General features: G+C 32.4%; 2 protein-coding genes across 4 annotated transcripts; both read right to left on the bottom strand.

Annotated features, from left to right (window-relative positions):
• Positions 1-2,410: 2,410 nt before the first annotated feature.
• Positions 2,411-4,543, bottom strand: LOC145588331 (uncharacterized). Its single transcript, XM_081644972.1, has one exon. It carries the CDS (start codon positions 4,541-4,543, stop codon positions 2,579-2,581), a length of 1,965 nt encoding a protein of 654 aa, XP_081501098.1. The 3' UTR covers positions 2,411-2,578.
• Positions 4,544-10,389: 5,846 nt separating this feature from the next.
• Positions 10,390-23,043, bottom strand: LOC145588330 (MADS-box protein AGL24-like). 3 transcript variants are annotated; one of them, XM_081644971.1, is made up of 9 exons: positions 22,760-23,026; positions 22,111-22,304; positions 12,674-12,752; positions 11,739-11,800; positions 11,546-11,645; positions 11,405-11,446; positions 11,160-11,201; positions 10,926-11,065; positions 10,390-10,760 (listed from the first exon to the last, which is right to left on the bottom strand). In XM_081644971.1, the coding sequence occupies exons 2-9, from the start codon at positions 22,290-22,292 to the stop codon at positions 10,733-10,735; spliced, it is 675 nt and encodes a 224-aa protein (XP_081501097.1). In that variant the 5' UTR covers positions 22,293-22,304; positions 22,760-23,026; the 3' UTR covers positions 10,390-10,732. The 3 variants fall into 3 exon arrangements, with proteins under 3 accessions (XP_081501097.1, XP_081501096.1, XP_081501094.1); XM_081644970.1 differs by having other exon boundaries at positions 10,926-11,201; positions 22,111-22,307; positions 22,760-23,043; XM_081644968.1 differs by having other exon boundaries at positions 10,926-11,201; positions 22,760-23,039.
• Between the last annotated feature and the right edge of the window lie 637 nt (positions 23,044-23,680).

The following is a 23,680-nucleotide window of genomic DNA, read 5'->3' as shown; positions in this document are numbered from 1 at the left end:
AATTTACATATGGTTAAACGAGTGGAAGGATTGTTAGTTCTTCCATCTCCCCTAGAGTAATAAGGGTTCAATCTTAATCCCCCTTTTAATAGGAGGAGGTTCAATAAGGTCTCGTTCGGTTAACATGAAAAATACTCTGTAAGTTGTCGTATGAAGTTATATTTCATGGAAAATGAAAAGTAATTTCCCTAATAAAGTTCTTATAAATTATTTGGATATGATAATGGAAAGTTGAAATTCCCATGGTTTTGATTGAAAAAGGCCTAAGGGAAATCTTGCTAATTTATTTCCTATGTTTTGTAGGAAGTCGAAATTAATGTCCTTTTTTTTTTTTTTTTTTTTTTTTTTTTTTTTTTGTATCAAACAAATAACTATTCAACTTAGCAATTTCCATGATATTTCACTTCCCCTATTTTATTTTGTTAGCGAAAGCACTAAGATTTTCATTTTGTAGGATACTTCCTCCGTTTCTTTTTAGTTGACACATTTCTTTAGTCACGTTTGTCAATGCACAAATCCAAACGTTAATATCTTTAGTTAAGCAAAAAATTTAAAAAGTTGATATTTAGAAAATATATACCGTGACGAATCTAACAAGACCCCACATGACTATATTTTTTTTTTTTTTTTTGAGGGAACATGACTATATTTTATATTAAGTATAAATCACAAAATACGGGCAAAGGAGACTGTGTGAATAGTGCTAAAATCAAAACGTGTCAACTAAAAAAAATGGAGGTAATACATTACAATTTTTTATTTATTTATTTTTTTTTAAAAAAAAAAAAAGGAGATGCACAAGTCACATAAAATACACTTTTGGTCGCTTTAATATTTCTCTTTTTGAATATTAACATCCTTATGTTAAATCAAAATAAAAAATTAATGGTAAAATTAAGTAAGATTTATTCAAGTTAACTCGTAAATTTAGTGGCAGGCAGCCAGGCACCAACCAGCAACAGTGGGCCTGTTGCCAGATAGAGGACCACATCTAAAAGTGGGCCGGTCCATAATTTCATAGTCGATCATGTTCGAAACCAGATCTTGCATGCAATGCTGTCTAGTGTCTAGACTGTCTACCATAATATTGTCTACTTTTCATTTGTTGAATAATGGAGCCACAAAAGTTAACAGGGTTATTTGACCCCAATCCTCATTATCCATGTTTTGAGTATAAGTTATCTTCGTCTAAACTAAGATATTATCATCTTAATTTTATAAATTGTGATTTGGTTAGGCTTAAGTTATTCTAGTTTGGTATGATGTGATACGATCTCATGTATTGAGTTTTGAATGAACTTTGAGGATGTTAATAGTTCAATATGATATAGATCAACTCGTGGTTTTTAAGAAATGGATCCTGCTAAAATTTAAAAGGATCACAAATTTAACCAAATATATATTTAATCATCAATAATTAAAATTATGTATATAAAAAATATGATAATTACCAACGTACAAGTATATTGAGATGGATCTAAAATGGTCAAGAACCAAGATAGACTATGTAAATAGTGACATACTGTTGTTCAATAAAAAATTAAAAAAAATTAAATAAATAAAATAAATAAATAAAAAAAAAAAAAAAAAAAAAAGTGTACTGTGTACACCAAATTACCTAGACGTACACCAAGTAGACAAGTAGCATCTTATAAATAGCCAAAATAATCTAAAATCTCGATTAGTCCTAGAATCAAAAGCCTAGCTTAGAGCACAAAAAGTGGGCTTAATAGTATATTAGACTAGCCCAACAGGCCCAACAGGCCGAACAACACTCTCTAATCGTTCCAATTCCAACGACATCATAGAGTAATAAACATGGGAAGGCATGATGTGAATTGCTTGAATTCCTTCTTCATTTATGTTGTCCTACATAATCATTTAGCCCTGTTCTTAAACATAACATCTTTTTTCCTCAAGTCATCTCAATTTCGAAGTATCCTTACTATGTTTATACATATATTCTGATGAAAGCATTTTAAAAGTCACATTTCCTAACTACTAGTTTTGGTTAAACGTCGCTTTATTGCATAAACAGCTGAATAGGAAGAAGGTTTACGTGATTGCATTAGTGTATAGGAAACATTACTTTTACATTCCTAAAAATCAAAGAAAAAGCAAAAAGGTAAAATTAAAATGAAATGACACATGATAAATTTATTAATCAAATGACAATATACTCCATGCTATACATCCAAATTTTAATTATTTTTTTTCTCTAAAGTTTACTTTATCAACATATATCTTTACTAGAAGCCACTTAAGAATTCAAGAGGAGATAACTCCAGTTTAAGGTGAAGAATAAAAGAAAAACATTGAATGATGAATTAAGGGGTTAATTCATTTAGTAATGCAACTACAAAAATTATTACAAAAGCCGAAATTTAAAGCTAACCAACCTTTTGTGTATATACACCCCTGCTCTTGCACCATGAAGGTTAAAAAAAAAAATAAAAAAGACGAAATCTGAAAACCTTTTTAGGAAACAACAAGTTTATCAAAATTGTAAACTAATTACTGCACACAATGTAACCAACAAAAGGTAGATGTTTCTTCAAAAGTGAGTAAAATTAAGCCTCTAGAATCTAGACCCTCTTGATTGGTAAAGTTCAAGCCTACTCTTAGCCTCTGGTAGAAGATCATCAACTTGAGGATCTTGCATAATATGACCTTGTTTTGTTGCCCATTCTAGTACTATGAGCACCTCCTCTTGTGCTAGCACCTCGCTATCAGGTACATGAAGCGCAATGTAACATAACAATATCAATGCCGGTATTTGAACCACTTGTTCTCCAAAATACACCAACTGTATCAAATGCTTAACACCACTACCTTCTATGATGGACTTACAATGCACAACACGGAGGTAGTTTTCTGAACAAGCGAATTTGAGTAGTGCTATTACCGCCTCTAGCATTACCTCTGTCTCCCTCTCATCGATGAGCTTAACTAGGGGATCAATGATCCTAGTCTCCGTGGCTCGATAAGTCCTTGCTAAATTCCCTATAGACCTGATGCAGGGAACCAAGAGTTCAGAGTTAGCTTCTGTGACAACCTTAAGGAGTTGATCAACTACTGCTTTTGCTGCAGGGGAGGTAGGCTTAAAGGCAGTCCGCCTTAAACCCGTGTTTTCCTCTGCTACACTTGTGATTTCCATCAATGCCATAGCTGAATTATGCTTAACCTCTTCCTGGCCTTTCTCTAGCAACACCGCGAAGCACAGTAAGGCCCTCGATTCTGTAATGCTACGGCATATAGACACGTTCCCTTTGGCCAAATGCCAAAGGGCTCGCGCTGCCATAGCTTTCATCTCGGCCTTAATCTCAGGGTCCTCAAACTCTCTACCCTTTATACTGCCCCCTGCCAATACATGCTGCACATGATTCTGATTCTGATTCTGATTTTTAGCATTCTTATTGCAACCACTACCACTTCCTGCATCCCCTTTAGAAGTCCGCCTCACCATTGTATCATTGACCACATTCGCCATCTGAGTCTCCCCCTGCATCCCCCCTACCGGCTTCATCTGATTCGTCATCTGCTTCTCATCCTCGTGATCAGTCTGCAGGCCACCACAACTGCCATTTCTTGGCGAAGTTTCTGACCCCTCTTTACTATCCATAACAACAGAATGAATCGACATTTTCTTACGCTTAGCAATAGCATACTTACTATGCTCCTCAATAGTCTCAAAAGCCAAATGACTAACAAGCAGCCTAATCACATTATTCTGAGCAAAATGATCCTGACATTTCGGATAATGAGCAGCCAACTCCGATACCGCCCACGCCACCAACGCTTGAACCTTCATCTGTCCATCCTTAAGCATCTTAGCAAAAACCGAACATACACCCGCATTAACAATTTGTTCCACACTTTCTTGATCCCTCCCCAAGAGTCCAATACATCGAGCCGCGTTCTCTTGACCTTCCGGTTTACCCTCTTTAGCCAACTTCAAAAGCGGTCCAACTCCTCCTTCCTCAATAATCAGCTTCCCATATCTTTCATTATCCCTAGCCAGTGACACCAACGATGCAGCCGCATCGGACCGGTCATCCAACGACCCCGTCGAAAGATTAGCCACTTGTTCCCAAATCAAACAAAGGATTGGCTCATTCGCCGCAATGGGTGGCAACCCAAGATACCCAATATCATCATCATCATCATTCTTAGGTGCGGACACACGTAGAAGCCATGAAACATCACCTATAGAATTATCAAGTTGTGCGATCATCTTACGAAATGCTGCATTAGGGATGATAGTAAACACACGCTTAAGAAGCGACCGTGTTCGACATTTGTCCACGAGAGCAAGTGCCTTCTCGAGCACTTGCTCCGTGTCGTCGATGATGCGGCGCGTTGGTCTTTCATAGAGATCATTGGCAGCACGCGCCGCTTGACGGATTAAGTCCGCTAGCTTCTTTGTTTTGCCTTGTAACTCAAGACATTCTGGTCTGAATTGTATGGCTTCATCTGCTCCTTTTGTTATTTGGTCTGCTAATTGCACCGGCCTTGTTAATATTTGCTTCACTATCTCCCCCATTATAATTCCATACAAATATCAAACGTAACAATTTCTTTATTTTTAATGTATGATAACAATAACAACAAATGTGAGACAATAGTTCTAATTGATCTTGTGTCCTGATAGAGAATATACATAGAATATTAACTCTGATTGCACAAAACTAAAGAACTATAAGGAATATAGAAATGAATTAAAGCCCCTCCTCCTTCAAATGCTGGGAAGGGCTAATTTTTCTGCACCCTTCTTTTGGAGGTTGATGATTTGTTATAAGGAAGAGAGGAAAATGTCTTGGTTTGTTTTGATATTAATGCATTTTTGTGGGGTCATGGTAAAATCTAATTACAATTTCTAACATTTTATTTGTTCATCATTTTTTGGATCAAAGAAACAAAATTAAATTAAAATTACCTCAATAATTGAAGAATTGGGTGATAGATGAAATGGTGGTGGTGGTGAAAGTGGTGGCTATGGTGAACAATCAAAATGGAGGAGAGAGAAAGAAGAGGATGAAGGTGAGTTTGTTTGTGAAAAAATTTGTGGGGCTTTTTATTTTTAAATGGCTAGACGTGATTTTCTCAATCTCTCTCAAACAAATTTGTTACCCAGTATGATTTTTGACTATTTATGCTAAAAACAAAATTGTTTTCTGTATCTTTATTTACATCTAATTATATGGATTTTTTGAGCTCTAGAGTCTTTGATGAATAAAAACAGCTATGTAAAGGAAGTTGGAAAGCGAAGAGTTTAGCACATAATCTTGTTTGCATTCAGTGCACATAAAGTGTTTATTTTATCATTTTTTTGTTCTAATTATACCCATTATGACTTTAACTACACATCATACAAGTTCGCATATGTATATCATCAATATCATTATATGGAGTATTACATATAGGGGTGAGTACTAACGGTTATCCGTACCGTTAGTACTAACGGTTCGGGTACTCGATAACCAAAATCACTAAAAGTGATATCCATAATTCGAACCGATAAGTTCGAGTACCTGGACTTCATATACCCGGTTTCGGATCGGTTATCGGGTACCCAATAAGATATCCAATAATGATAATTAATCTTAATTATGTAGTTATTATGATATCATTTACCACTAATTAACAACAATATCATATGATGTTGGCCAAATTATTAATAATATTACTAATAATTGATATTACAAAGTGATTATAGAGTAAAGTAAGACCTTAGATTTTAAAAAATAGATTTAAGTAGGGAAAAAAAAGCAAGAAAATGCTTATCGGATCAGATCGGGTAACCGTTAATTATAAAATGACACCCAATAACCATACCCGATAACAAATTATCGGAACAGGTACCCAAACCGTTATGGTTATCGGATTGGGTACCAAAATTTTCAGAACGGTTACGGATCGATTTTTCGGGTTTTTGGGTAGTTTTGCTCAGCCCTAATTACATATACCTTCAAAAAATGTAACTCCATACTTTGTATTTCACACTGATACTACTAATAAAAAGTCAAATGGTTATAAGTAGACAAGAAAAGATAAAACATCAAATTGTCTAATAAAATTCGATTTACTCAGTAATATTTGGCACATATGAAAAAAATTGTCAGAAATTTCTTATATTTATCTAAAATTCCAAATTAAACTTTACTGAAACATGGGTGCACAATACAAGACGGATTGAGCAATTGGTTTGTTGCAACCATTCAAAAGGCTGAGGTATTCTGTATTCATCAACATTAAAATTGAGTCAACTCTTACACGTGTAAACAACGGCCCAACAAATGTTGATGTATTTTGGGAGTGATATCATCATTGAATGTGCAATGCACGTGAATGATCAACGGTCGTCCGGGTTGATTATGGGTGTTACAATTAATGATTAAGGCTATAAGACCATCTTCAATAGTTAGACTCAAGTTTTACTATTGAAATACAAACTGAGTTGTTTTTTATTTCCGATGGTGATACCATACCCACTTCTCAATTTAGCAACTCACGTGGAGTGTAATTCCTCAATGGTGAGACTCTCTAAAAGTATACAAATGTAACTTTCAATTTATGACCCACCAAATCCATTTATTTTTTAATATCAAATATTATAAGATTAAAAAATTAAAAAAAAAGGTAAAACTTAAATATATTAGAATATTGACAAGGGGCCCACACTTTTTGTAAAATGAAACTCAAAGTTGAGTATCTAAACTTAGCAAATTTTTTTTGGAGTTGTTAAGTTTAGATACCAACTTGTTGGTATACATAGCAAAAAATATTCTCTCTCCTAAAAATACTCATTTGAGTCTCACTATTGGAGAGGGTCTAAGGGTTGATATTCTTTTACTGATTACTCATTACAAATAACTCGTGTATATAATAGACACATCAAAAATGTTGCCATCTCCTAGTATTCTATCTAAACCATTTTGGTATACAACAAAAATGTAACTCAAGTTCAATAGTAGTAAGCCTATACTATTAGTAGGTGTTTTATCTTAATTACAGTACTTATGAGGCTATTAGCGGACAAGTGAGAAGCTAAATAATGGAATTAAAATGGACTGTTGTGCATTATGTGCGAACTTAACTTCTAGAATAATTGTAGGGGTTAAAATCTAAGGCTAAAATTGCAAAAAATGTCTCATGTGACTAATTGTAACCAGTATTAGAGGGTATGGTAATCTATATCTATATCTATACATCTATACTTAAAAACACAAATCACACATTACTCATATGTCACATGTCACCACAAATCACTCATATGCCACATGCCACCTTCTTTATCAAAAAATAATGTTCACGTCTTTATACATTCCGTAACTTGCAAATTTAAGTAAGAAAATTAAGTGTTTCAACTACACCAAAATAAAAAATAAAAAATAAATAAAAAATAAAAAAAGTTGAGCTAATTAGTCCACATTATATAAACATATAAAGTACAATAAAACAATGCTAACTCATACAACACAAATAAGCAACACATTACAAGGAAAATATTTTGAGTAATAACCCGTGCATGAAATGGGCCAGAAGACTAGTTAACAACAAAAGGCACATCACTAGATTAAGAGTGGGGTCGTGACTATGATTAGTCCAAACCAAAATTATTAATGTAGCTAGATGTTAGTTATTTAACAATCTCTTCTAATTAGTTTGTACAAAGCTTAGGTTACTAAATCGTGTGGATACTATATTAAAGAGGATACTAGTATATTATCATGTGGATACACTGCACATAATATCTTAGATTTGATTGGCTTATTTCTAAGAAAATCCAAGCTAGGGAAGATGATATAAGATGTTAATCAAATTTAAATCCACATTTTCTATACTTTTTGAAATGATTAACACAAGACAAACAAAAAGAAACAAAAGGGTATAAAAAAGATGACCCGGAAACAAAAGTTATAAAGCACATATAACATACTCGTATAGCTTTCTGATATGTAATTACATTGAGGTGAAACCAAATTTACCTTTGGCTAATTCGCTTCCTTTGGGTGACATTGCATCCAATAATTCAAGCAGAAGAATACACAAGATATAAATGTAGGCGTTGTACATGCTTCCTAAAGGTTACAACGACCAATTCAAGCAAGTTACAATAACATTATTTGATCAAAAAAGGAGGGCATACAGAAGGAATTAATAAATAAACATAAGGCTGTTAAGTACCAAGTGAAAATTACGTATCATACATACTTGTTACTTTGTTAGTTGTTAGTGTACTTAACATTCAGCACTGTGTAAGCACTCTTCACTCTTCAGAAAGAGATTACAGAAATAATTGCACTATAGGTTGTAGCTTAAGACAAAAGGGTTTAATTAATTTGCAGGGTTGGTTATGATATTTCTTAGGTAACTCATTAATTTTGTGTACTTTTACATCTGCTGGTCCCAAGTTAATCTTTTTTCAACTCCAACATGTGTCTCATATTTTTAACTTGGTATTCTTGTTGCTACTTGCTAGTGTATAAGTTTAGGGTATTGATTCAATTCTTGTAATCATATACAAAGTATGTATTATTGTCGACTAATCAAGTAATCCTATAAGAATAGCACTTATAGCGTGTTTAACAATAGCTTTTAGTGTAAGCGTCAATGCTTGATGTTATAGTGATGAATACTTACTAGCTATTAGCTTTTGGCCGGGGTAGTGTTTTACAAATCGTATGCATATGATACGGAGTTTTTTTTTTTTTTTTTTTTTTTTTTTTTTTTTTTTTTGGTGTAGAGACTAGAGAAAACGACATGTAGACAGGATTTGATCTCAAGTCTCTTAAATACCACCTCTCAAAACTTTAACCAACTAAACTACTTGATTAACCACGGCTTTTTACAAAAGTTCAATGCGAATCTTAAGGTGCTATGTTTATTTTATGAACCAGTGATTAAAGATACAAATCACTCTCAGTGATGAAGGAAGCAATCAACTCATCATTTACGATAGACACCTAGCAAAACAAGAGATAGATGAACGCCTCAAACACAATAAATAAGCCAAGGGAAAGTATTAAGACCGTTTCCTACTCTAATATTAGTATAGACGTATAGTCCAAGTCTGAAGGCCCCATGCATGTACGAACTAAGAAAGGCCTCTATGCTTATAATTTCTTTCAAACTGAACTGTTTCAGTACACGAAAATGACCTTGAAGAAAAAAAAAAAAAAAACTATGCTGGTAATAATGTAACAGCTAGTACGAGTTTCTCTTATTTATTTACAAGGACGGTTGCACAGATTTAAGCAGTCAAATGGTACCGGGACTTGCCTTATTTTTATGGGGTGTTTGGGGGGAGAGGTTCTACACTGTTACTTACATCAACGTATCGACTTCCTTAATCTTGCATAAATTAAGTTTACGAAGAAGTGCTTTGCACTAAGCGTAGTTTTAAATGAACTCGTTGATGCTCTCGAACAATTTGTATATGCACAATGTGTAGTACTTAATCAAGTCATACCAGTCTAGTAAAAGAAGCTTTCTAATCAGGCCAAATAGCAGGTTACTAATATGATATCTGAACTAACTATGTTGTAAGAGTTATTAGTGTTCCACTAAATTATAGAATTGAAATTTGTTTAGAAAACAAAGTACTCTGTCGTAAACAAAAAAAGCTCAAATTATGGTGTAGCAAATAAAAAACAGATCCAAACTTCAAAACAGCAGGTTTTACATCTAGCAATTTCAGCTTCACATTAGTGAAAAAAAACATGGAAAGGAATATGATCTTTCAATAGGCATATAAAAAAACCCAATAAGTGATGTTGCCTAGCAACTACTCTAACGCAAATGGTCCTAAAACAGTAAAACCTTAATCACAAGGCACTATTTTATCTATCAAATTTAAGTCGAAATGATAAAAATCCAATCGGGGTCGTTGGCTAGTAATTTAGCCAATTGCCCTACACAAAAGGCTCAAAAATGTTAACCACAAAATAATTTCTTCTTTCGCCTAAAAGACGAAATTATAAAATCCTAATTGGCTAGCAATTATCCACTACAAATACCCTAAAGTTGTACTTTGTAACAAGATACTTTCATATTTAATCAAAACAAAGACGAAATGATAAAAGCCCAAAAAATGGCAATGCGTAACAGTCAAAAAAGATATCAAATTGGACCCAAAATCTTAGTTACAAAAACTTCACACTCCCTATAGGTCAAAACAAAGGCGAAATGATAAAAGTCCAAATGGTATCAATGTATCATTGGCTAGTAATTAGCCCGTTACCCAACAATGACCCAAAACTTGTAACAAGATAATTTTATCATTTCAACAAGATAACGCGAATTAAATGGTGCTTACATAGACACATAGTCGCACCAAATAAACCCATACACGTTATGCATTGCACCTATGAGATAGTTAAACAAAAGTGATGCAAAAATGCTAGGATTACCCAAATCTCAATCAAATTATATCAACATATTTTTCTGTCAAAGGTAATTCACAAAGAACTAGGGCTCAGAGAATTAAAAGTAAGATAATATAACACTTACAAAGACTTGGAACACCTTCAACTTCTGCCTCCTGCATTATTTACTTACTACCGCATCGTCTGATTTAGGGTTTACAAAACTGACAAGAATTCCAAGCAGCACAATTTAAATACATTCAACATATATATAGCTTTATCCTTCTCTCCATGACTTACAGTATACATAAATCTGCTTTCATATACTCCATAGCTCGCGCTTTATTGCAAATTTGCAATACACTTCATAAATTTTCACTTTGTACAGGAGGGCTGCATTTAAATTAATAAGAGCATAAGCCCCAACTAAGTGATGTAAACGTACACAAGAGAGCATTATGAAACGGATGAAAACAGAAAATATAAAGATTTTTAAGGAACGGAGGGAATAGATAAGCATATGAAAAATGAAATAGAGAATACTGGTAACACACTCACCCCAATGTAAGAAAAGTATTTGAAATCGAGTTATTATCTTTTTTTGGCAGCCATTGAATTGGAGCTGATGAGGGAACGCTGGTATCTGATTCCACAGCCAAATGCAGCAGAGAAAAATGTTCTTTTGACACATCTTTCATCTGTAGTATTGACCAAGACAACTATTTTACTTCGTAATCGAGAAACTTTCTTTGGGAACAGAAGATGTAAAATAAATTTCGAGGTCACTTCCACCTGTTCTTTCAACATTTGATTTTCCTTAGCCGTTTCAATCTCCTACTTGTCCCAGTTGCGTCATCACATTTCAATGTACCAGCAACATCAAAGAAAATAAATGCAAATAAGTGAAAATCCATGTTACTTGAACTCATTAACAAGTAACTAACTATAAAAACATACTTATGTGACACGAGTACTTGAGGTGAGATGAAGTGTCCAAATTACATAATAGAAAATGCAATATGAGTAAAAAATTGTACCTTTCCCTTGAGGGTGACAATCTCTTTCCGAAGTTTTTCACCCTGAACACGATCACCAAGTTCAAGCAATAAAAATTTCATGATTTAATGTAATAATATATACATGATTGATGTATTTTTGTTTCAAGTAAAGAACACAACCTTGGCTCGGCGAATTTTGGTTTGACCCCTTTCAACTTGTCTTTCTAGTTTCATTAGCTCATCGAGGCTCAATGCATCAAGGTCTTCTCCATTTATACGACTATCACAGGATCATAACTTACATGTAAACACGGATCCTAAAGCATAGCACACAAAGCTTACTGGAGAACGGTTACTATGAATTGAAGTTTACCTTATGTCTCGAGTCTTGTCTTCAAGTTCTTTGCTTAGCATAGCACACAAACTATCCTCAGCCTACAAACACAAGAAAAGTAGCATCAAATCAATGTATCACCTAATGGATTTAAGTACTGAAAAGTGATTTTACTACAGTTTTTTTGAAAGATGTAGAGTTTCATTGTGTGAGCTGGGTTTCTTTGTCTTCTAGAAGTAATAATAATCAAGTTATGCATATAATCCTTTACCTTGATTCTGTTTTATCTTAATGAATTATTAAAGGGGACTTTATTTTCCCGAGTTTATATCAATTTGAACGCATGAAAGTCTGCATAGCCTACTTTTGCTAGGAAAATGTTTACAACTATATGCGATAGAAAAGTAAATTCTCCACATAAAGGACTAAATCAACAAAACACACTTATTTATGATTTTGAAGAAGTGGAGAAGTCGATAACTTCAGAATACTTGAGACAAGAGAATGTTAGAAGAAAGCTCTGCCAATTACCCTAGGCCACTTGCATTTGGGACAAAGGAAAACAGACACTGTTAGTCTATTAGCTAAGGAAGGAATTGATTGAATAGATATTATGGAGTAAAATACTAGTAATTTACAAAAAGGTTAAATAAATGCCTCCAATTCACCTAGAATTCACTCCATCTTCACGACTTAGCAAATGACAGTGATTCCAACAGCAAAGCCCATATGACTATATGAGAACAGTAAAACCCTAACTTCATTCTGTCTCCTTGAAAAATCTAATGTAGCATGCATTGACATCCATTTTATGTCCTATTTCCAAACCATGACTTACAGAAAAGAAAGCACAAATTTATTCTTTCTAGTAAAAATCTTATGAACAAGGTGTTTGTGCATGCTTTTAGCAAATTTTCTAACAAAAATACCTCAGAATGTAGATTACACAGTTGCTTTAATTAGATATAGCTTACCTCTAGTTGTAGTGATGATTCCTCTAGCCTGTTGATGTTGTCTGCATGAAGCATATGCCGTTGAAGCACTTGTGTCATCCTTGATAGACCAATTAAAAAAAATTCAAGTTATGATACATTTCAATATTATAGAATAGTATGGCAAGTGCCAGTTTACAAAAATACCTTGGGGAAAGCTTTGGCAATCATCATAGAACCAATGAATTGAAACACACATTTCCAAGGCAAAAGTTTTGATGATCTTAGGCACATAAAAGATTGTTGTGAGCATTTGTCCATCAGGAACATTGACCGTCAAAAAACAGGTCATTCTTCTTCAATATCCCTTTTACTTAGAAAGGTGAAGCAATTTAAAAGTTGAAAATGATCCTATTATCATAACTTCACAAGTATCTTGTTTGTCAGTCATGTGTATTTGGTCAAATAGTATAAGGTCAGACTTATAAGAGAGCAGAAAACAAGTGTAAGCAACATGAAAATGGTTAACAGCTTAACACTTAAGGAGGCGAGAGATGGGTTGAAGCAAAGCTCCTAGAGATTGATATAATGAAATTAGTAAATTTGGATAAATTATAAAGCTAAGTGGTTTTGAACATGTTTGCATGAATATGCTTTTAAAATGAAGCAAGAGGAAGGACATAATGTTTGTAATCCGTACAGTTGCACTTACTTCAATTTAAATACAATTTAGACAAATCATAAACTCATAATCCCACAATTCTTTTTTTCTAAGAAAGTAAAACTTCAAATAATCCACAAGAAACTGTCTCTACCACATCATGCAAATTTTAATCTTTACATCATTTCACATGAAAAAACAACTACGGAGTAGTAAGAAACAACACCCTACAAACTTTAATATTTACAGCATTTCATATGGAAAAAAAACGGTAGTAAGCAACAACACCCACCTAATATACAAAGAAAACAAACAGAAAAGAACTCTCAGAAATCATATAATTGGTGCACTGTATAAAGGTTAGCTTGTGTGGAATAAGAAATTTTCTGAGGACTATTCTTTGTGAGGAGATCATGTTATTGAAATCATCCATGAGAAGAACCCTAAACAGAACAATCTGTTCCTAGTTCTTCTAAGTCAGCAAACCATGATCCCACAATTGGGTTAGCAAAATGGTAGCCTATTAGGCCTAGGGCAAAGCCGCAAAACTCACTCCGCCCACTGATTATTTAACTAGGATAAATTGAAAATTGATATATATTAACGTAACAATACTCTCTCCTTTTATTAGTCCACAAAACTAGGGTTTAAAGGTCAAGATTGGCCAAATTTCTCGAAAATAATGTCATTATTTTAAAAAATATTTTTAAAGATTTTTGTGGAATCAAAAAAAGGATAACCCTTTGATTACATCGTATAAGTTAGAATGAAATCATCTTCAAGCAGCAAAAAATTGATAGACACATTGATGAAGAATATGTAATTTACAGAGATATGAAAGGAGGTATAAAATCATTCAATATGCAACAACATCAAAACTCTCTTATAGATGTCATATCAAAACCATCTTGTTATACAACAACAACAAAGTCTTAGTCTCAAATTGATTTGGAATTGGCTAACATAAATTGTCATAAGAAATTGTACGATTAAAAAAAATAAAAACATCATTTAAAAGAGTTTGAAAAAAGGTGAGTAAACGAAAGAGCATTTAAGAAAAAAATTAAGAGAGTTTTAAAGGGAACCTAAATTTCCAATGAAATTCAAGAAAGTTTTAAAAGAGTGATTAAAACATTGAAGTATAAAATATAAAGGTTTAAGAAAACTATAGTTTTAAGAATTAAACATTAGTAATGAAGAATTCTAGGTAAAAGTGTATATTCATAGGGATTTTTAAGTTTTGTTAAAGTTTTGTGAACTATACATTAATGAAGAATTCTAGATAAAGTGTATATTCATGGGGAATTTTATTTTTTGTCATTTTGGTTGTTAAGTAAAATAGATAGAAGTAAGTAATATTCCTAGTATTTTTTTTCCTGTAAAACTTTCATCACTTTATTTTATGTTTGAGTATAAAAATTTGGAGGGAAAGTGAGGTATATAATTTCTCTAACTAGTTTTAGCCCCGTGCAATGCACGTATTCATAATAATAAAATTTATTATTAATAATAATAGTTAATTGAAATGGAGTTAATTGAAATTAAATAACTTATGTAACACCATTTTATTTTTTTTATTTTGAAGTATGAATTTATTTAATATATGCCCTGAAAATTTTTATGTGTTGCATATATATATAAAAAAAGATTTATTAAAAGAATTTAATTTTAAAAAAAGTAATAAGTAGCATTTTGGAGGAAATTTTTTCACAAAATTTTGCCAAGTGTCCAATCTGAGGATTACTTTAATATATGTATAGATATAGATTTTAATATAAGGCAAGGGAAGGGAAAGATAATGGAGGGAGAGGGATCCATATTCCTTCCCATTTAATTGTTGGAGAGATTTGAAGGGAAAATGGAGGGTCAACTCTCTCCCTGCCCTTACTTCCCTTTCTCAGTTTCTCTTCCCTCTTTTTTCATTCCCCTCCCTTTTCCTTAACTATTGTTATCTAAATATATTGTTAAAGTTGTGAAATAATTGTGAAAAGCAAAACAAATTAATATTTTAGACGAACAATACCCAATTTTATTTAGTGTGATTGGATGCTAAAGGGGAAGGAAAAGAAGGGGGGGGGGGGGGGGGGGGGGGAGGGGAAGGGATGAAATAATGATGAATTTTGAATCTCCCTTTCAATTGTCTTTTTTCCTCATTTGTTATCCAAATGAAAAATACTTCATCCCTTCATTTCACTTCCCTTCCCCTTGAAGGGCACATCAACAACCCAAACGAAAAGCGAAAATTAAGGGTTCGTTTAGCATCGCTGTAGTTTTCTATTTTTATTGTTTTTGGTTTTTCAAAATCATATGATATATATCATATAATGAATAAAAAATTAGTTAAACTTATTAAAATCATAATAATTTTAAAAACTGACAACATAAAAATGAAATCACCTTTTTATTATTATTTCCTATTTTTGGTTTTTTGTTTTCGAAAAACTGAAAACTGAAAATCAAAAATGGTGCCAAACAATCATTTAAACTTTTCAAACTTTGACCACAATTTTACTAATAGTTATAATTTTTACTCCCTTAGTTTCATGATCTATAACAATCATTTGACTTTTAATTTGCTAATACTCAAGTTAACCATTATATATGTAATCTTAGTAATTAATTTGTAAAAAAAAATAAAACACACCTATATAAATATACTTTAAAGATTACATAATCACCTTTTTGTACATATGGGAGTGAGAGAAAACCCTAGTGGTTTGAGCTCCAATCCCAATTTCAAGTGATTTTGGAATTGATTCTCATCGCTCGACCTCGACCTTATGGCTCTCTAAATACTAAAAAAACCTTTTTGTATATATGAAAAAATAATTGTGGTTAAAGTTAGTGTATAAATAGTGCAAAAGTCAAAACATTGCAATTATTTTAAAATGAATTAGTTTATTTTTTTTTTTTGCCATTTGAAATCTAGTTATATTTGTTTCAAAGTTTATTTATTTTGGTAACGTTGTATTAACATTTCTTAATTTAACCACCAATGCCCCAACTCGGGACAAAGCCAACCACCAACATATAAACGTTGAAATATGTGTTTTGAAAACCATGAACAACAAATATTTCTTAGTTCTTTTTAACCGCAACGTTAGGGATTTCATGTTTGGCGATGCACAATTCATCATAATTTAAATGTCATAGGTTGTGTTATAGTAAAAATATAAAAAATTGACATTATAAAAGTGTATTTGAGGAAGATCTCACGTAATTATCTTTTTTTTTTCAACTTATAAAATCACATAAAACAGTCAAAAGACAATGTGTAAATAGTTTGAAATTTCAATGTTGAGAAACAAAATACGAAAGAAGTACCAATGTTATGGCATTATTTTAAAATAAGCGAAATATATACTAGTTAAATCAAATCACATAAAATTCAACTGTACAAATTATATACTTTTATGAATTTGAGACAACTTTTCACACGATTGCAATAACTAATTTTGACATTTTAACCGTTGTGTACCCGATATAATAAACTTGCATAATGGTGCCTAATGGCAACAACTTATTTGAATAATTTTTCTTAACCTTTAAAGTGATTGGATTGAAAGAAAAGGAAGGAAAATTGAGAAATATTGTATTTTTCATTTGGATACCAAATGAAGGATGAAGTAAATTGAAAGGGAGAAAAATAAAAAGATTACATTGTAAAAATTTGATCGGAGATTTGAAAAGAAAACTCATTATTATTCCTTCCCCTCCCCTCCTTTTTCCGTCTCTTATCTTCCCCTTCCTCCCCTTCTTTTCATTCCTTCTTTATGCCCAAACAAGCTGTCATTATCTACTACCCTCTATGAAACTTAAACCAAACCCCTTTCAAGCTTTCAAGATAGTTAAACTTGAGATTATATCCCCAAAGCGCACGGATGCTTGAAAACCTCTAAATCAAAATTTCTCATCTGAAGTAGAAGCCCTTATAAAAATTTCGGTGACCATAGTTCTAGAGGTAACACTATATAACCACTATATCCGTGATTGAAAATGAAAAGGTGGCTGATTAATTTGTTAAATAAATACTTATACTTTTATCATCTTTTTACTGCCATCTGATCCCTATGTGTTATCTTTAACCTTAGTGACTCTTTCTAATTACAAAGTTTTGGATTTGCCAAGGAGAGTCTTGCTTAATCAAAATTTTGAAAAACCTTGAGACAAATACAAACTTCAAGAAGACCAAACCCCCCTTCCAATGGTCAATACCATATGCTCCCTATGACTCATAAATCGTTATTCAATTTAATGTTTAGAGACTCTCATGAATTGCTCAGTAGCATATTCTAGACTATGGTAAAGAATATCCTCCACCGTGACATAGTGTTCAACATATATAGCACTTCTTGCCTTGGGTGCCTCCCTTGCTTGGATCGGACCTCTAGACAAAGGTATGGAAAGCTTTACCAATTACCATAAACAAAAAATAAAATAAAAAATCAACTGAAAATAACTAGTGTTTCAAATAAGACTTCGCTTAACAAGTCTTAGCTGCTGCCTAGCTACTTGAGCTTTTCATTGGGGGACTTTTCGAAGAATTGTTTTCAATCTAGTTATCATCATTTCTGGTCAAGGTGACAATCCCGACCCCTGGGATAACATATAATCTAATCATACTCCGTTGAAAATAGTTCAGAAACCAAATAGGACTCACATCTAATCATCACCAGAGATATAAACTAACAGAACTTACATCAACCAAATAACTAAAAGGCAGCCAAAGTAAACTTACAAAAAAGCAAGGTAGGACAAAATTCACTAAGCACTTTGTTTTGCTTAACAAAAGGAAGAATATTGATTGATCAAGTAAAGTATTACAGACATTGCATTACATTGCTACTCTCACCACCCTCCAAGAGCATCTCTGACTCTAGTTGCTATTACCTTTTTCAAGCTCTTGCATGCTCATACGTGACTGGACATTAGCTCTTTCACTCTTAGAACAGAATGAACAAGCATAGCTTATACTGGATCAGAATAAATTAAACACGCATAGCTTATACTGATCATGTGTGTGAAATACTGAATTTGTCATGCAAGGAGATCCCAACCAAGATATTGGGAAATATGATGCGATTTCAGTAAATAGGTTATGTTGTCCCAAAGATTGAAGACAATGAATAACTTGTTTCACAAAGGTTCAAGTAGGGACTAAAATGGAAAAGGACATTCTCATCCATTTTTGCTCTATAAAATGTTCAAAAGAAGATAGGTGTGAGCATCAAAGAAGAATTCACATCAGTATTACAACTTATGAGACAACTCTTTGGTCTAGTAGTTTTAAACTAAGGCCTTGTTCACTTTACCATATTTAAAGAAAATTCATTAAAATGATTTAAGTTTAGTAAAATAATTTCATTTCAGCAAAAATAAGTTTAAGTTAATAAAAATAAGTCAAAGAACATACATAATAGAGATCCAATTCAAATAATTTAAGTATAATTTCATTTTAGTAAAATAATTTCAGTTGAGCAAAATTAAGTTTAATAGAACAGGGCTTAAAACTGCAATATTAATGTTTGCATAAAATTTAAGACTAAACTTTATTGCAATAGAGTAAAGAATAAATTTAAGGAATTAGGAAAAACAACAAGTTGGTCATTGAAAAAGAAAAAAGCAATTTAACTCCATCCTTGTTCAAGATTTATCCATTAAGGAAAACAAGAATATGTGAAACCAAAAAGGATTCTTCAATTGGTTTCAAAAAAAAAAAAGGATTCTTCAAAGAGAGAGGTCAAAAGAGTGAAGTTGAGATTTTCAAATTAGCATAAGTGTGTTGTCATATTCTTTCCAACATTCCTCAAATATTCATTCAACTTCAAAGAGGTAATTAGGTGAGTACATAGGTTCTCTAAAACTAAGTAGTTATATATTTCAAGGACCTCTTTAATAATTATTGGCTTAATTTGTTCTATTTGAAATATTAAGTTGAATCCAGTACTAGTAACATAGTTAATAATGATAGGGATCCTATCTTCAATTTGCTCCTTCATTTAAGCTCTTGAAAGGGAGAATGATGCATAACTTTCGTGATTTCATAATTCCAGCTACAATTATTTGAGTTAGAGCTTTGAATTCTTGATAAAGACAAATTAGAGAGAGCTTAAAGAAGGCACAACTTGTTTTGAAAAAAAGAGTTCCTCTATTTTTCTAAATGTCAAGTATCCACATTAGAAATTTGAAGAATATAGTCCTCACTTCTATATTCTCCCTATTGTTTAGGGAGGCACAATTTTCCTCCTAGCCTCCAAGGGCAAAATTTCTTGTCTCCATTTTGTTCTTTTTTTTAAAAAATATGTATATACATATATATATATATGTATATACATATATATATATATATATATATATATATATATATATATATATATATATTTCTTCTTTCATAGGTTGAGCATGGATTCACCTTTTAAGAACACCAGCTGGAATTTTAATTTACACATGACAACCTGTGGGTCTTCGACCCCCCACTTCTTAGTCTTCCTTCAAAGGGTATCCCAAGTAGCTATCAAAGAACATGAGGGTTGTCTTTAGACAAACAAGGCAGTGGACCAACGACGTGTGCTAGGAAGGTCCGTTTTACCACTTCGATTGAGATCGAGGCAAACTCATTAGATTCACTATCGAGTGGCTGGTGGTATGACATGCTATTATGCCATGGTCAGCAGATTAAAGCACTAATTAAAAATCTGCTTGTTTTAGAAAGATTCTTAATCTATTATCTTATACACCCTCCGTCCCATGAAATAGTTCTTGTTTTCCCATTTTGGAATGTCAAAGTGTTGTTCTTGTTTTTATTTTTGGACAATATGTAAAAGTTATTATACCCTCATTTTTTTAAACTTTATTCATACTACTTCTTACATTACCCTTGAATTTTGCACATGTTTTTTACTTTTCTCTATTTTCTCCCTCTAACTTTTATCTATAATTGTACTTTTCACTTTTATTAATGTGTTATATCCATTTTCTCCTCCTATTTCTTAAATACCGTGAAAAAACACAAACAAAAACTATATTATGAGACAAAGGGAGTAGTCCTTTTGATCTGACTTCTAGTACGGTTTTTCTGTGGAAAAGAAACAAGCTCTCCTACTTTGTGGACAAAAAGGACGAATTAGATGTTATGTGGGCTTGTAAGGCGAAAAATTATATGCCAAGGGATTCCCTTTCTTACATTCTTCAATGCACCTTGTGAACTTTATTATTCATCAGAATCTACTCTTCCTCACTTATCACTTCCAGGAAATATCCCCTTTTTACATTTCTCACCTAGGAACACTGTAAAAAAAAGGAATTTATTTATCCTTCTACAAATAAATTCAAGATGTACCTTTAGAGCATGGAAATTCATAATCCCCTAGAGATCAGCAGCTAATCTTTCATATCTACCTCGCTAACACCACCACAAACATATACAGTATATAGTATTTCTTCTTATAACTCTAAGTACATCCTAAAAACAATATTCTTTTTATACTACAATCGTACAATAAATGTAGCATTAGTAGCAAGTGTAGCAACTAGCAACAACAGGTTAAACACGATAACCAAATGATATGAGATCGATGTTTTCTTCATCTAATGTTGCAACAATGTAATTTGGAGTAGTCTATCTACTTCACTACTTGTGAGTTGTGATAATGTGGATGTAATATTATTACCTTGTAAAAGTTTTTGTATGTAATGGGAGTAAACACTTACTACAGTGTAAATTCCGCTGCAACTATTGCTCTCATGCTATATCTTATGTATGTAAAACTTTTTAACAATGAAATTTGTTCATACCAGTAAACTTTTGATTTATAGGGTACATAACTGTTGCATAGACTTTTTGAACTTGAGAAAAAATGATCAATCACTTCATTTGCAATTTTGTTCTCTTTTAAACCTTACTTTGCAATCAGAAACATGAATTTTTCAAAAATCCACACTTAAACCATTGGTGGAGGTTATACCAAAGAAATTTTGGGGGGTTGTTTTGTAGGACATAAAAAAATCAAATGGACTGGTTCTCTTAGATTTTGAGTAGAAGGCGTCCCAAATTGAAAGAAAGATAGGATTTAAGAGCTATACTGTCATTCATAAAATACTTGAAGAATGTACTTCATAATGTCGTATATTGTATGGTACATATATGGCGTACATGTTATTAGAAACATTTGCCGATGCCTAGAGAGTGAGAAATAGCTGAAGTGGTTAGAGCTTTCATCTCAGTTTAAATGATCTTGTGATCGATTCTCACCCCCTTCCTTGTAGCTCTCTAAACACCAAAAAAACATTTGCCCGTGCCTATAAATTTGCTTCAGTTTTGTGATCATTTTGGTTTAATAAATTTAAATATTGTTGCATAAATTACTCCCAAGTCTCAGAAAGCTAACACTAAGCTGTTCATAAAATCATATAATCATTAAATCTCCAGTTGTAGCAAGTCTCAACCTGTTGAAACGGCTGATTTTCCGCAATTGACCTCATAATAATTTTTCTCTTAAGAAAAATCTTTCAAAATCAAACTAAATTTAAAAACCCTAGATAGCCCCCACCATTAACTACATCTATAAAATCAGATAATAAATCACAGTGCAATTACACACCTTAGTACCACAACTAATTTAAACCCTCCATGTATATCACATGGTATACTTTTCAAGATTTCATTAGCCTTTCTCATTTTTCATGATTATTATTGTTATCATTCTTTCATTTCAACTAATTACGCAACAGCCACAGCATTCGATTGAAGATTAACAAACACGAACACGAATAATACATACAAAAATTTATCAACAATAAGTAAGGAATAGAGAGTCACCTTGAGTTGGAGTATTCAAAGAGTTTGCCAGTGGAAGAGAAAACAATAAGGCCAATTTCAGCATCACAGAGAGTAGAAAGTTCTTCAGCTTTCTTAATTAATCCTCTTCGTCGCTTTGAAAATGTTACTTGTCTCGCAGTTACATTATCAATCTTCTTGATCTGGATTCTTTGTCTCACCATTTCCCTCTACCACTGCTTCCGAAATAATAAATTAAAAGAAACAAATCATTATCAACCTTAAACCTTTATACAGTAGTACAAAACAAAAATAATCGCTCCAAATTTTTAAAAACTTTATTATTACATGATATTCAAGTCAAAATCAAGCGGATCTTTCAAATGTTGATGATAAAGCTTAAAGCCAAGTTTATAAATAAATAAAAGCTATTTACCATACTATAGTAGTAGTAATAATTGACAACTGTTTTTATGGAAATTGATTGTGAACAAAAATTCCAAATTACTAATTTAAGCAAAAACAAGCTAATCAAATTAGTAAATTAATTACCAAAAAAAAGAAGAAAGAGACCGGAAAATAAAAATAAAAATAAAAAATAAAAAAAGGACCAACCCTAGAAGGAAATAAAGAGGGAATATCAAAATAAGGGAGAAAAATAAAAATTAAGAGAGAGAAAAAAGAGGTTTACCGATTGGAGACTGAGACTGAATGAGTAGGATCCCCACTATCCTAAGTGGGCGCCATAAGAGAAAAAGCTTGGTGTTTTTTTTTTTTTTTTTTTTTTGAGGAGGAGGAAAATAATGTGGAATACTGTGATGGTATTAGAAATCACAAACACCATAGACAAAACCTCCAATGGTAGGAAGAGAGAGAAGCAATGAAATTTTACAATAAGGAAAAAAGGTGGGTGCCCACTTTGAGATAATGAGATTCTAAATATAGCCCAATCCAACCCAACTTGCTCTAACTCTGGTTGTTTTTCGAGTTATTGTACTAACCAAAGTGGAAACTATTTTTTTTCTAGTAACTTTATTATTTTGGTATTTTAGGTGTGTACTTGTACTTTATTTTGTATCATTTGATTTAATACTAATTTAAAATGTACTTTATGTTTTACGAGTATATTTTGATGTAATTTTAAATGTACTTGTTTAATAATATTCTCTCTATCTCAATTTACTTACAACATTTTAACTGAACACGCTTGTCGATGCACAAGATTGACCGTCAATATCTTTTACTATATACATATATAAACTATAAAAAGTTTATATTAAGAAACTATACATTAAAATAGATCCAACAACATTTTACATGATTACATCAGCTTTCATATAATAGCTAAAAAAGATGGTCAAAGTGGGATGTGTGGATAGTGCAAAAAGTCTAAACGTTGCGAATAATTTGGGACAGAGGGAGTAATACTGTATTTTAAATGTATCCTTCCTCTCACTCTAAAGTGCTTAACTCATTAACCCGTATCAGGAGGACCTGTGAAAGGTTACGGTCCAATATGACTCTTCTCCTTACCAACCAAAAAAAATACTTAACAAGTTAAAATGTTGCGAAATATTACAAGAAGGTCTAACCAAATCAGAATCTTAAACAA

The sequence above is a fragment of the Chenopodium album genome, chromosome 17, assembly GCF_948465745.1.
Source record: "Chenopodium album chromosome 17, dcCheAlbu1.1, whole genome shotgun sequence".
Classification (NCBI taxonomy): Eukaryota; Viridiplantae; Streptophyta; class Magnoliopsida; order Caryophyllales; family Amaranthaceae; genus Chenopodium; species Chenopodium album.
This window is presented reverse-complemented; position numbering and strand designations above follow the sequence as displayed.